This window comes from Lepisosteus oculatus, chromosome 14 (genome assembly GCF_040954835.1).
Source record: "Lepisosteus oculatus isolate fLepOcu1 chromosome 14, fLepOcu1.hap2, whole genome shotgun sequence".
NCBI classification, from domain to species: Eukaryota; Metazoa; Chordata; class Actinopteri; order Semionotiformes; family Lepisosteidae; genus Lepisosteus; species Lepisosteus oculatus.
In genome coordinates this window covers 6,410,647-6,423,950 of record NC_090709.1, presented here as the reverse complement: position 1 = coordinate 6,423,950, position 13,304 = coordinate 6,410,647, and the positions used below count along the sequence as shown (strand labels likewise).

The window sequence follows — 13,304 nt, the reverse complement described above, 5'->3', positions numbered from 1 at the left end:
GAGAGTGGAGGGGTGAGTTTTAGTGCCATATTACAGTGCTTTAGGCAGAGAGTGGCGTAGGTGGGATGTCAGAGCCTGACCATACTACTTTACGCAGAGAGTGGCGGGGGTGGGATGTCAGGGCCTGACGATACTGCTTTACGCTGATAGTGGCGGCGTTGGGATGTCAGGGCTTGACGACACTGCTTTATGCAGAGATTGGAGGGGTGGGTGTCAGGGCCATACGACAGTGCTTTACACAGAGAGTGGCGGGGTTGGGATGTCAGGCAGAGGGGTGGGATTTCAGGGCCTGATGAGACTGCTATATGCAAAGTGTGCAGGGGTGGGTGTCAGGGCCATACGACAGGGGTTAACGCAGAGAGTGGCAGGGGTTAGATGTCAGGCCCTGACGATACTGCTTTACGCAGAGAGTGGCGGGGGTGGGATGTCAGGGCCTGTTGAGACTGCTTTGTGCAGAGAGCTGAGGGGTGGGTGTCAGGGCCATATGACAGGAGTTAACGCAGAGAGTGGCGGGGGTTAGATGTCAGGGCCTGACGATACTGCTTTACGCAGAGAGTGGCGGGGGTGGGATGTCTGGGCCTGACGATATTGCTTTATGCAGAGAGTGGAGGGGTTGGTGTCAGGGCCGCACGACACTTCTTTACGCAGAGAGTGGCGGTGGTTGGATGTCAAGGCTATACGAAAGTGATTTATGCAGAGAGTGGCGGGGGTGGGATGTCAGGGCCTGACGATACTGGTTTTCGCTGATAGTGGCGGGGCATGGGATGTCAGGGCTTGACGACACTGCTTTATGCAGAGCGTGGAGGAGTGGGTGTCAGGGCCATACGACAGTGCTTTACGGAGAGAGTAGAGGGGGTGGGATGTCAGGGCCTGACAACACTGCTTAACGCAGAGAGTGGAGGGGTGGGTGTCAGGGCCATACAACAGTGCTTTAGGCAGAGAGTGGCGTGGGTGGGATGTCAGGGCCTGACGATACTGCTTTTCAGAGAGAGTGGAGGGGGTGCGATGTCAGGGTCGTAATTCACTGCTTTATGCTGAGAGTGGCGGGGGTAGGATATCAGGGCCAAACGACATTGCTTTACACAGCGAGTAGCGGGGGTGGGATGTCAAGGCCTGAAGGTACTGCTTTACGCAGAGAGTGGCGGGGGTGGGATGTCAGGGCTTGACGACACTACTTTATGCAGAGAGTGGAGGGGTGGTTGCCAGGGCCATATGAAACTTCTTTACGTAGAGAGTGGCGGGGGTGGGATGTAAGGGCCTGACGATATTTCTTTACGCAGAGAGTGGTGGGGGTGGGATGTCAGGGCCTGGAGATACTGCTTTTCACAGAGAGCGGTGGAGGTAGGATGTAATGGTTATACGACAGTGCTTTCCACTGAGAGTGGTGGGGGTGGGATGTCATGGCCATAAGACACTGCTTTATGCAGAGAGTTGAGGGATTGATGTCAGGGCCATACGACAGTGCTCCACTGAGGCCTCTGCTTGAATTTGTACTCCTCCTCTCTCTCCCTATCTCTACCTCTCCCTCTCTCTACCTCTCTCCCTACCTCTCCCTTTTCCCCTCCCTACCTCTCTCCCTACCTCTACCTCTCCCGCTCTGGCCCCACAGAGAGGGAGAGGTAGAGGTAGGGAGAGAGGTAGGGAGGGGAAAAGGGAGAGGTAGGGAGAGAGGTAGAGAGAGGGATAGGTAGAGGTAGGGAGAGAGAGGGAGGAGGAGTACAAATTCAAGAAGGAGAAAATCCACAACATAACACAACACAGGCGTCGGCATGCGTGGGCTACAAAAGGAACAAGTAAAATGTTTCTTCTGGGCTGAAAAGAGAAGGAAGGAAAACACACCGTTGCGGCACTACGACACGAAGACGCCGAGCCAGTTGAGCACAGCAAACCCAACCTGTTCTCACAAGTTGCTTGCGCTTCAGGCGAAATAAAAGCTGCTGAGCTAAATCAGGAAAGCGGTAACTATTAGGACTGCTCACTGTTCCTCAGTCTGGGACAGGAGATCACACACTGTATTATTATTATTGAGAGACAGGCTCACTTTCTGTTCCTCAAGCTGGGACAGTGGATCACACACTATATTATTATTACTGAGAGACAGGCTCATTTTCTGTTTCCCAGACTGGAACAGGAGATCACGCACTGTATTATTATTGAGAGACATCGCTCTCTCCGACCCCCGGCATCGTGTCCCGACCCACCGTGCTGGAAGCCGACGCGTGCTGTGATTCCTTTACGGAGCAGAAATGACAACCGAGGAGCCGAGAGATCATTTCAGCATTTCGCGTCTGAACGGAAAACACAGACGACCAACTCGGAATGACTTGCCTTTGACGCTTTTCAAAGCCTTCTTTGTGGACGACGACTGCGCCGCCTAGCAGATACAAATGGGTTGTACAATTTTGAACTAGCAAATGGAAGAGGGCTAAGCCCCCTCTCTTTTAGCCCAGATTCGATCTGTCTCCCAGAATCACCAGGGCGCACGCACACACACACACCCGTGCCGTTGAAGTGCTCTGCTTCATTTCTAAGGGCAACTCAACATTCACTTCTACCCCGAGTGCAGAAAAGACAGCGTCCGCAGCAACAACAGCTCAGGTCTCTGCACAGGAGCTAAGCTGCCCCCATCTCCTCTGCTCTGCGGCTCTTGCGGAGTGGAGTCCTGCCTGGAGCCGTGTTTGCAGGCGGCGGCTCCCCGCGCCCTGTCTGTGCGTCGTGTCCAAGAGCTCCTGGGAGGAAGAGAGAGCCCTCCCTCTCGGGGGCTTTTCCACGGTCTGTGTGAGGAGGGGCGGGTGTGTCCAGTAGCTTATCGAGCGGAAGCCTGGGGCGGCGGAGAGCTGTGATCGTGCAGACCTTGAGGTGTCACCTCTTTGTCTGCTTTCCCGCCCCCCCTCCGCCCAAGCTCTGCTCCAAAGTAGCCCGGCAACCCCTCACACCTGCACGTGTCACAATCTAAGGTGTGGTCATGAGACACCCATGGGGTGTCGTTCTGTTCTTGCTAATTGTTTCCTGCCCGTCGCAGGCAGGAGTCCGTGCGAGGAAGATGCGCTGGACAGAGCTCAGAGGGCGCACCTGGGTGGCTTTCCTTATGAGTGACGTTCCTGCAACACTCTCCCGCTACTCTTGGTGCGCTCAAGCCGCAACACAGGAAGGCTGGAGCAGGTGGCTGTGGGCTCTCCGCACTGCCGAAATAGCTCAGTTGGGAGAGCGTTAGACTGAAGATCTAAAGGTCCCTGGTTCGATCCCGGGTTTCGGCATTTTGTTTCATCGCGCCCTTTGTTCCTCTCTCCAGCGCCCCCTGCCTAAAGTGACGCGTCCCTTTCTCAGCCCGAAACGCAAGCGAGACACCAGCAGCGGTCCCTGCAGGTTTCCGTAGTGTAGCGGCTATCACGTTCGCCTAACACGCGAAAGGTCCTCGGTTCGAGACCGGGTGGAAACAGCCTCGTTTTGCACGCTCCTGTACTTCACAGAGGTCTTGAGCGACCAGTCGTTTGTTCCCAATGTATTTCCGGTGCATTCGTGCACTCTTGTACCAAACGCACGTTCCTTCTGTACGCGGAGCCGATCATTTGCAATTGGGCTGTGCCGACAGACCAGGACGAGCTCTGTCGGCTCAAAAGCAGCGCAGGACCTGCAAGAACAACAGAAAGATTAGCATCCAGCGGGGGCCTCTTAGTGAGCCCAAGATCTCATCAAGAATCGGCTCCAGCAACAGGGCTGGGCGCATTGTTCCATTCTCCGACCACTCTCGGTGTAAACAAGTCCCTCCTGGTCTCTGCTTGAAATGCACTTTCCTGCGTTTGCTTTGGTGTAACTGGCTTCCCCTGCATGGGCGAATGTGAAGAAGATCCTTAGTAAGTCATTGAAGAAAACCGAGAAGAGGTCGGAGTGGCCTCTGTCGTTCATCAACGATGCAGTCAGGCAGTACTCCTCTGCAAAGCGCCGTTCGTTCACATCGATTGGCTTTTTTTTTGCCTTCATTCGTGCAAGTAGTAAAAGCAGACGCCCCTATTCTGCCGTGACCTGGATTCAAACCGGGGTTGTTGCGGCCAAAACGCAAAGTACTGACCACTATGCGATCACGGCGAGTTACCTATACACACGTGGCAGGGCGGAAAAGGCTGTGCTCTCTTCGTGTGACATAATTCGGAAAAGTCCTGACGTTGCATTTCAACTGAGCCCCAGTATACATCGACCCTTCGACACTCTGAGTGACAACTCTCTTGCGTGTTTTCTCATATTTATGTAGTTTGCTTGCATGATGCCGGGAACCGCATGGTTGTTCGCTGCCATATGGTCTAAGGGTTAGGATTCCTGGTTTTCACCCCGGCGGCCCGGGTTCGACTCCCGGTATGAGAACGTGTTGGTTTTGCCTCCTGCTTTCCAAAAGATCAGCACCGTGTACGAAGGAGCCGCATTAAAACCACTCGAACGTGCAAAACGTGCGAGAAGAGGGGGCGCTTATTTCCAACCGAAACTTCTCGCGTGTGAGACGAGCTGATCATCGCTGTGGGAGGGTTACTCTGGTAGACAGGGCTGACCTTCGGCAATAGGATTTATACTCTCCAAGATGATATTTGCACTTTCTGGAGAGGCGATTCTCTCCACTGCAGTAGCCCGACTTCGTCGATTGCGTGGAGAGGGCTGTAGAATGTGGCGCCGCCTTTCCTGCTCCGTCCATGACAGGCGTGCTGGTCTCTGGAGAAAGAGCACGGTCCATCAGCGCACTCCAATAAAGGCACTGGAAGCAGCTGAATCCCATTGGCGAAGCTCAGCGCTGGGCCGCTGGGCACGTCTTACCACCGTTTCCGTAGTGTAGTGGTTATCACGTTCGCCTCACACGCAAAAGGTCCCGGGTGGAAACACACCCCTTTTGTCGCCACGCACAAAAGGGGATTGGGGATTCGCCTAGCGCTGTGATCGAACAGACCCACTCACCTCTTAGTGTGGCGGAATCTGCACAGTGCATGTCGCAGCGCATCCTGCTTTCACTTCAATGCGCGTCCTGATGTACCCCGGTCTCCCGCGTGACAGGTGGGGACAGGTGACAGGTCCTATACTAACGAGGAAGACATCGCTCTCTCCGACCCCCGGCATCGTGTTCCGACCCACCGTGCTGGAAGCCGACGCGTGCTCTAATTCCTTTACGGAGCAGAAATGACAACCGAGGAGCCGAGAGATCATTTCAGCATTTCGCGTCTGAACGGAAAACACAGACGACCAACTCGGAATGACTTGCCTTTGACGCTTATCAAAGCGTTCTTTGTGCATCGAACAGACCCACTCACCTCTTAGTGTGGCGGGATCTGCACAGTGCATGTCGCAGCGCTTCCTGCTTTCACTTCAATGTGCTTCCTGAAGTCGAGTCGTGTGCCGTGCGGAGGCTCTGAAAGCGAGAGCAATGAAAAGGTGCAAGACGCTGTGAAAGAAAACAGAGAAGTGAAAGGCAGTCCTTTGTCTAAGGATGTGAAAGAAAAGCTACTCCCCGTCGGGGAATCGAACCCCGGTCTCCCGCATGACAGGCGGGGATACTTGCCACTATACTAACGAGGAAGACATCGCATGCTCCGAGCCCCGGCATCGTGTCCCGACCCAGCGTGCTGGAAGGCGACGAGTGCTGTGATTCCTTTACGGAGCAGAAATGACAACCGAGGAGACGAGAGATCATTTCAGCATTTCGCGTCTGAACGGAAAACACAAACGACCAACTCGGAATGACTTGCCTTTGACGCTTTTCAAAGCCTTCTTTGTGGACGACGACTGTGCCGCCTAGCAGATACAAATGGGTTGTACAACTTTGAACTAGCAAATGGAAGAGGGCTAAGCCCCCTCTCTTTTAGCCCAGGTTCGATCTGTCTCCCAGAATCACCAGGGCGCACGCACACACACACACACCCGTGCCGTTGAAGTGCTCTGCTTCATTTCTAAGGGCAACTCAACATTCACTCCTACCCCGAGTGCAGAAAAGACAGCGTCCGCAGCAACAACAGCTCAGGTCTCTGCACAGGAGCTAAGCTGCCCCCATCTCCTCTGCTCTGCGGCTCTTGCGGAGTGGAGTCCTGCCTGGAGCCGTGTTTGCAGGCGGCGGCTCCCCGCGCCCTGTCTGTGCGTCGTGTCCAAGAGCTCCTGGGAGGAAGAGAGAGCCCTCCCACTCGGGGGCTTTTCCACGGTCTGTGTGAGGAGGGGCGGGTGTGTCCAGTAGCTTATCGAGCGGAAGCCTGGGGCGGCGGAGAGCTGTGATCGTGCAGACCTTGAGGTGTCACCTCTTTGTCTGCTTTCCCGCCCCCCCTCCGCCCAAGCTCTGCTCCAAAGTAGCCCGGCAACCCCTCACACCTGCACGTGTCACAACCTAAGGTGTGGTCATGAGACACCCATGGGGTGTCGTTCTGTTCTTGCTAATTGTTTCCTGCCCGTCGCAGGCAGGAGTCCATGCGAGGAAGATGCGCTGGACAGAGCTCAGAGGGCGCACCTGGGTGGCTTTCCTTATGAGTGACGTTCCTGCAACACTCTACCGCTACTCTTGGTGCGCTCATGCCGCAACACAGGAAGGCTGGAGCAGGTGGCTGTGGGCTCTGCGCACCGCTGAAATAGCTCAGTTGGGAGAGCGTTAGACTGAAGATCTAAAGGTCCCTGGTTTGATCCCAGGTTTCGGCATTTTGTTTCATCGCGCCCTTTGTTCTTCTCTCCAGCGCCCCCTGCCTAAAGTGACGCGTCCCTTTCTCAGCCCGAAAGGCAAGCGAGACACCAGCAGTACAGGAACGTGCAAAACGATGCTGTTTCCAGCCGGTCTCGAACCGAGGACCTTTCGCGTGTTAGGCGAACGTGATAACCGCTACACTACGGAAACCTGCAGTTGAGGTCCTTCAGTTGGTTGTCAAGTTCTTTGGACTGGATGGCTGTGCACAAGAGACTGGCTACCAGAGAGGTCCTCTACAGACACTCGCTAACCAGGAATCCGCATTGCCCCCGGGACACGTGTTTTGTCGAGGAGACTCAGGAGCACGTGTTCTGGAGCTGCCTCTTCGCCAAGGCGGTGTGGGGCAGAATGGACAACATTATGCAACTCTTGGGAAAGGATGCGGTGCTCAGTTACCAGTACATTCTGCTGGGTGCTGGCACCCACCGGACTGGACAAGGGGACACAGGACCTGTGGGGGCTGCTACTGTCCCTCTCAAAACAAGGACTGTGGAAGGCGAGGAACACTCTCATCCGGCACAACATAAAGTGGGGGGCGAGGGAGCTGGAGGAGAGGATCCTGGCGGACCTCAGGAGGAGGACGAAGCACCACGTCGCCAAATGGGGTTTCCCCACGGCGAGGGAGTGCTGGAATGGACTTTGGGCCCTATACAGGGATTAAAGGACAATAGCAAGTGGTAGGTTTGGAAGGACTCTCTTAATTGCGCAAATCCGCCCCCACTTGCAAAGATTGTTAACGGACAATCAATCTCCGTTCCGCCGTTGTTTTTTATTACATGGAGTGTTAATATGTGTGAGATGTTCCTTTTGAGATGTTTTTTTGTGGAATAAAGTATATTTTGTAGAACAAAAAAAAATCTTATGACAAGGTTTACAAGTTATCTGTTGAACTACATTCTAATAGGTGTGGTCACATTCCAGGTCATTTGTTTACGTTTTTGTTTCTGCAGCAACTGTTAGATGAAATGTGCTAATATGTAACCTAACTCCAGTGTGAATAACTACAAGAGGGGAGCAGCTCCATTCCAGACCAAGGGAGCTTTGAGATTGGCTGGGCCAGATCTCTCATTTGCATATCTGATTTGGAAATATAACACTACACCCCCTTCTTGCATGGATTTAACTTGCACCCAAGAGTCCCCTACTGTGTATTGCTACTTATTTTTTTATGATAAGTGGTGATTACCAGTTGACAGGTTTTATTTGTTAAATTATAAATGGTTTTGTATTATCATCCTGAATTACATGTACTCAAGGTTTGGTAGGGAATGTGTTTTCATTTCATTTACCAAATTGAATTTTTGCTCTTTTAGTATTTGTCTAGAAGGCTTTCTGAAGTCAGGAAGCCCATTTATTTGGTGAAAAAAGATTCTGTATTAATATTAATATTGCTCATACAACATAAATAGGGTCTTTTATGAATAAAAAGATCTTGCACTTGGAAATCTTGATAAAGCTGTGTGCTTCCATACACTCGAGCAGTTTTGATTCCTAATATTTCACCTTAGGTGTGGGAACGGGTCTTTTTTGCAATTTGATTTCCAATTGATCAGCACAGTATAGAAAATAGACCCATAAAGCAACCTCAGCAGTGACAAATGTCACTGGGTCACTTGGGTTTATACGTCGGGGTCCGGTAGTGAAGCTCCGCTCCTGTTTAGCCTCCGAAGCCGTACAGGGTGCGGCCCTGGCGCTTCAGCGCGTACACCACGTCCATGGCGGTGACGGTCTTCCTCTTGGCATGCTCGGTGTAGGTGACGGCGTCGCGGATGACGTTCTCCAGGAACACCTTCAGCACACCGCGGGTCTCCTCGTAGATCAGCCCAGAGATACGCTTCACTCCCCCACGGCGAGCCAGGTGGCGGATGGCGGGCTTGGTGATTCCCTGGATGTTGTCACGGAGAACCTTACGGTGATGCTTAGCGCCTCCTTTCCCGAGTCCCTTTCTGCCTTTGCCTCTTCCAGACATCTTCTAGTTATCAGCTGTGAACACGACACACACTGCTCATCTTTGATGTATAATAGACATCTTTCTTTGATGTCTATTATACATCAAAGAAAGATTTTTATAGGTGTAGAAACTAGTAAATAAAGCCAATGATTTGTTTTAGAAATGTATTCTTAAAATATACAATTATTCACACCTGAACAATATGTAGTTCAAATTATACATTATATACAATATTGTATTGAAATATCTAATCATCATAAAAAACACAACTAGTAAACTTCAGTTACAAATTCTAGTAACATGGCAATATATATAGTAATGACAAACACAAACTAATTACATGAACACACTAATATTTAACTCAAAACCACATTTCGATTCAAATATAAATTTTTAAAATTTACAACTTCTTTATTTCCACGAAAATATTATTAATGTAGCACAAACGCTACTTTCTAATAAAGACCGAAAGAAACTGTTTGTTTTGTGTCTCATGGTGATCCTCCTCTCGATACTAATGAAATGTTTATGATCCCTCGAGAAATAAAAGGAGTCCATTTCCGCCTGGAATGATTGATGCCCCATCAAACATTTTGTAATATCCATGGAAGTTTATACAGTAGAATCCTGGTTTGTGGCTTAAATTCAAGGTTAACAAGACTAAGGAAACGAGTTGGAAACTTGATGTCGAAGTGGGATTTAAATCACCCATTTCACATTTTACTTCATTGGGCAGTATGTGCCAGAGAGCAATACTGTGACATCTCTTCGATAGCTCAGTTGGTAGAGTGGAGGACTGTAGTGAAATCAACAGTGAATCCTTAGGTTGCTGGTTTGATTCTGGCTTGAAGGAAGGTGCTTCTGTGTACTTTAATCAAAGAGTTAAAAAAAGCTAATCTGTTTTATTCAGACATTGATTAAAAGCTCAATAAACAACGAAGCAAAGGTTCCTGTTCCGAATTCAGCCCACGTCTGATTGTCTTGTTTTGGCCAAGATCTGATCTTTGAATTAAGGGACTACACTGTCTGCTTTGTAATTCAAAAATACATACAAATGTCAAGTTTTTTGTAGATATAAAGGTGTTCTCTGTTTTCAAAGGATAGTTACTTAATTGGTATAATGATTTGGTATTGATTTGGTATCGTTGTATTATAAAGTTTGTGCTTTCTGTGTTTTTATCGTATTGTGAACTTATTTTTTAAACAAATGCTTACAAAGGCCAAAAGGGCACACATCTGTTCATACCAGCGGTGAATTGTACATTTTTATTAAGTACAAGCTACTGTGCACTTCTGGGAGTATAACAGGTTTGATATAAAGTGGCAAAAATCTAAAAGGGGAAAATACCCCAGACTGCATGTAAAGCCCTCGTTGTGACTGTTTTAGATTAAAATGGCGTACTATGCACGAAATGTTGCAGAAACACAATCTAATATTTTGATAATTATTATTTTAATAATTTGATCAAATTGAGGCCAAGGATCCAAATCTTCAGTTCTGATTTTTTAAAGTGATATCTTTCCTTCCTGTCGTGGAAGTCACACGATGTGAGCAATTGTTTTTTTTTTACGTTGCGATCCAAAGAGGCTCAGATGCACAGTCTAACAGTAACCAAACCAGAATGGATTCTGCTGGGAGCCGGGCTGAGCTCATTCTCACTCCCTGTGCTGAAAACAGAATTATTTCTTCCCCGAACATCGTCTACAGATCACTTGGGCGCTTTTAACCTTCTCGCAGCTACGGGCGAGACTGACGCTCACGATATGAAGGCACCCGGTGGTACACCTTCTCTAACTCTCAAAAGTAGATATAGCCCTGAAAAAGCATTAGCTTTATCAGTTTTTACATTAATCTATTTTGAATCAAAGTTTGATTTTTTTATTGCATTTTACATTATAATAATAATCATCATCATCATGATTATTGCATACACTTATATAGCGCTGTTCTGGATACTCCACTCAATGCACTTCACAGGTAACGGGGACTCCCCTCCACCACCACCATTCTCCTGAATGATCACAGAGAGTCAGGACCTCGGTTTTACGTCTCAGCCGAAGGACGGCACCTATTTACAGTGTAGTGTCCCCGTCATTGTACTGCGGTATCAGAATCTGCATGGACCGCAGGGTGTGCGCCCAGCGACAGAAACTAGACGTGTGTCGGGCTCGGCTGCATCAGGACAAAGACATCACGGGGACAAAGTAGAGGAAATCAAAACGGTTCTATAAAAGACCTGTGTCAGCTGTTGGTTTGCAGTCTGGGCTCTAAATCCTCCGATGCGATTTTAAATCTAATACCTGAGATGCGGCTTCTTCTGAGAATGTATTCGTATACTTATTATGTGTAAGTGTATAGATGAAACCTTTCATATATTATTCAGTTTTAATCAAAATGCTTTACTAATACAAGAGAGAAGTATAGTATGAAGGATGTGACAAATTTGTGATTTCTTGGAACAAAACGGTTTTTATTTGCATTCGAAATGAAGCGGAATTTTAGCGCGACACACAAACCCTTTGTCTTTTTTAGAGAGTGATTTTTAAACAGACAAAAATTTAGAAAACGTGTTTTTTTTAGCACTTCAATAGCAGGGTCAGTGGCGTAATGAATAACGCGTCGGGCCTTGCGTCAGAAGATTATAGGTTGGCCTGCCGTCTGGCTTGTTGCGTTTATACCACATACATTCTTTTATATAAATGAACTCCACCTGAAAGCTATAGAAAACACTTTGGGTAAGTTGTCTGCAGCCTCATGCGAATTTCGACAACTTGCCCAAAACACTGTACTGTCTGGAGATCAGCTCCAGCTCTGAACTCAATTGCAATGAAAAACCATGCGTAACAAAACTGGAGAACAGCTGAACTTGTGCTCAGTTCGGTGATGAGGGTTCAGAACTGTCGTTGTTGTAATTAGCATGAAGTGCACAGGCTCAGAATTAGACCATGTCAATTAGTCTGATCAGTGTAGGACACGTTAATGTAGAATTATTAATAGGTTTATTAGTTAGTTCAGGTTTACCCACCTGAACTAATGTAGAATTATTACTTGGTCTCTTGTTTGTATATAAATGAACATCTCTGACAACTTAATGTTAGTTTTACGATGTAGGTCAGGCGTTGACATATGCACGAGTATACGAAATGTGTCACTCCTGATTCAACTCATGTTATATAGGAGATTAGCGGTGTGGGTTTGAATCCCACCGCTGCCAAATGTTTTAAGACCTGCAATACGATCAGTAAAAGTGCTTTTTGTTAGGCTGCGTAGGTGTTTAGAGATAGACTTTCTAAAAGACAGGCTGTCAGCTTAACATCAAGGCAGAAAAAAAATTTTGTTTTCTCTACAGAAATTCTCTTTGGCACGTTCAGCTTTATGTAGGGAACAACGTCTGCCGAGATCACTTTTCTGGCAGTGCACGTGATAGTATACCGGCAAGTACATTTACTGTAATATTGGCTGTGGTGTTGAGCTGCTTTTGTCTGTGAAACTTTTAATTCTTCACGCCGAATCGTTGGCAGGGGTAAAGCTTATTAAATCTTTGAACATAGCGCTCCATCAGAAATACTTTGTTTGTGCTCAAAAGAGATCAGAGGATTAACTTCATGAATTCACATAGCATACCTTACAGGAAAGATTTAAAAGGGCAATTGATTGTGCTTCCTGATGTTGTTCCTGTGGTTTCTTTGGGTACAAAGGTGAATGTTCTTTGACGTTCTGCTAGAGTATCCACTGGGTGGGCTTTATCAATTAGCTCGGTGTAGCGGCGAGGCTTATTAATAAGGCAGAATTAAGTGTTTCTGAGCTTTCCCAAATTAGGCCTCATCGCTCTGTTCATCTCTGTGGTGCAGCCACAGAGAAACTATTCATGCAGGCTGATTTAAGGTTTCCTTTGATAAGGTTTCCTAGGACAGCTCCCAAATGGGGATACACTTAGCTAAGCCTGGCTATCATGATCAATGGTCATCCATTGGCGCCTATCTGTCTAGGGAGTGCCAGATGGACATCTGGACTGCATTCCTAAGTGTCAGGAGTATGTGACTCATATCTCACCTTGATCAACCAATCAGGGACTGGTAGGGCCGAGTAACCCACGTGGGACTCTGATGCCCATGGAACTTTCAGCCAATCAATGAGCTGAAGTTCCTCCAGGTAAAAACAGGCAACACAGAGAGCCTGAGAGATTCAGGAAGATTCTGGAGAGGGTGCTGTGGATTTTTCTAAAGGGAATTCAAAGGAGAATTCCAGGGCAGGACGGCCCAGGAGCAGAAGGCTCCCAAGGGCAGGACATTCTCGCAGCGCGCCTCCTGACCATCCTGAGACTCAGCCTGGACACCAACCGAACGGCCAGTGTGTCCGAGTGCCAGAACTTTCCTTTGTTCTAAGAGTCTAGAGCAGAGGTTGGCAGAGAGTAACCAGAGGATCCACCCGAGGTTAGCACCAGCAGCAGGCCTCGTGAACAGGTCAGAACTGTGGACAGCTGAATCACTATTCAGAACTAGCTCTTCATCAGGAACAAACCGGTCCTTTTCCTGACTTGCTGGGATCCACAGTCATCTTTTCTCCTGTGCACAAACTTTGCTAGTTAAAGCCAACACTAACTAGCCGGTCAGTGAGCATCAGCAGCGCACCGTCGCAAGCTGCACAGCACAGTC

General features: G+C 48.7%; 1 protein-coding gene and 6 non-coding genes across 7 annotated transcripts; 4 read left to right on the top strand and 3 right to left on the bottom strand.

The window, feature by feature from the left end:
- Positions 1-3,184: 3,184 nt before the first annotated feature.
- Positions 3,185-3,257, top strand: trnaf-gaa (transfer RNA phenylalanine (anticodon GAA)). Its single transcript has one exon. It is a non-coding gene; the product is annotated as a tRNA-Phe (tRNA).
- A 109-nt stretch (positions 3,258-3,366) lies between these two features.
- Positions 3,367-3,439, top strand: trnav-aac (transfer RNA valine (anticodon AAC)). The gene has a single exon. It is a non-coding gene; the product is annotated as a tRNA-Val (tRNA).
- Positions 3,440-5,481: 2,042 nt separating this feature from the next.
- trnad-guc (transfer RNA aspartic acid (anticodon GUC)) lies at positions 5,482-5,553 on the bottom strand. The gene has a single exon. It is a non-coding gene; the product is annotated as a tRNA-Asp (tRNA).
- Positions 5,554-6,581: 1,028 nt separating this feature from the next.
- trnaf-gaa (transfer RNA phenylalanine (anticodon GAA)) lies at positions 6,582-6,654 on the top strand. The gene has a single exon. It is a non-coding gene; the product is annotated as a tRNA-Phe (tRNA).
- Positions 6,655-6,774: 120 nt separating this feature from the next.
- On the bottom strand, positions 6,775-6,847 carry trnav-aac (transfer RNA valine (anticodon AAC)). The gene has a single exon. It is a non-coding gene; the product is annotated as a tRNA-Val (tRNA).
- A 1,145-nt stretch (positions 6,848-7,992) lies between these two features.
- LOC138243763 (U7 small nuclear RNA) lies at positions 7,993-8,048 on the top strand. The gene has a single exon (XR_011192381.1). It is a non-coding gene; the product is annotated as a U7 small nuclear RNA (small nuclear RNA).
- Positions 8,049-8,354: 306 nt separating this feature from the next.
- LOC138242844 (histone H4-like) lies at positions 8,355-8,666 on the bottom strand. The gene has a single exon (XM_069198423.1). It carries the CDS (start codon positions 8,664-8,666, stop codon positions 8,355-8,357), a length of 312 nt encoding a protein of 103 aa, XP_069054524.1.
- Between the last annotated feature and the right edge of the window lie 4,638 nt (positions 8,667-13,304).

Bases quoted from the DNA above. Each gene is read 5' to 3' on its own strand.
- LOC138242844 (XM_069198423.1), bottom strand. From the start codon at position 8,666: ATGTCTGGAAGAGGCAAAGGCAGAAAGGGACTCGGGAAAGGAGGCGCT.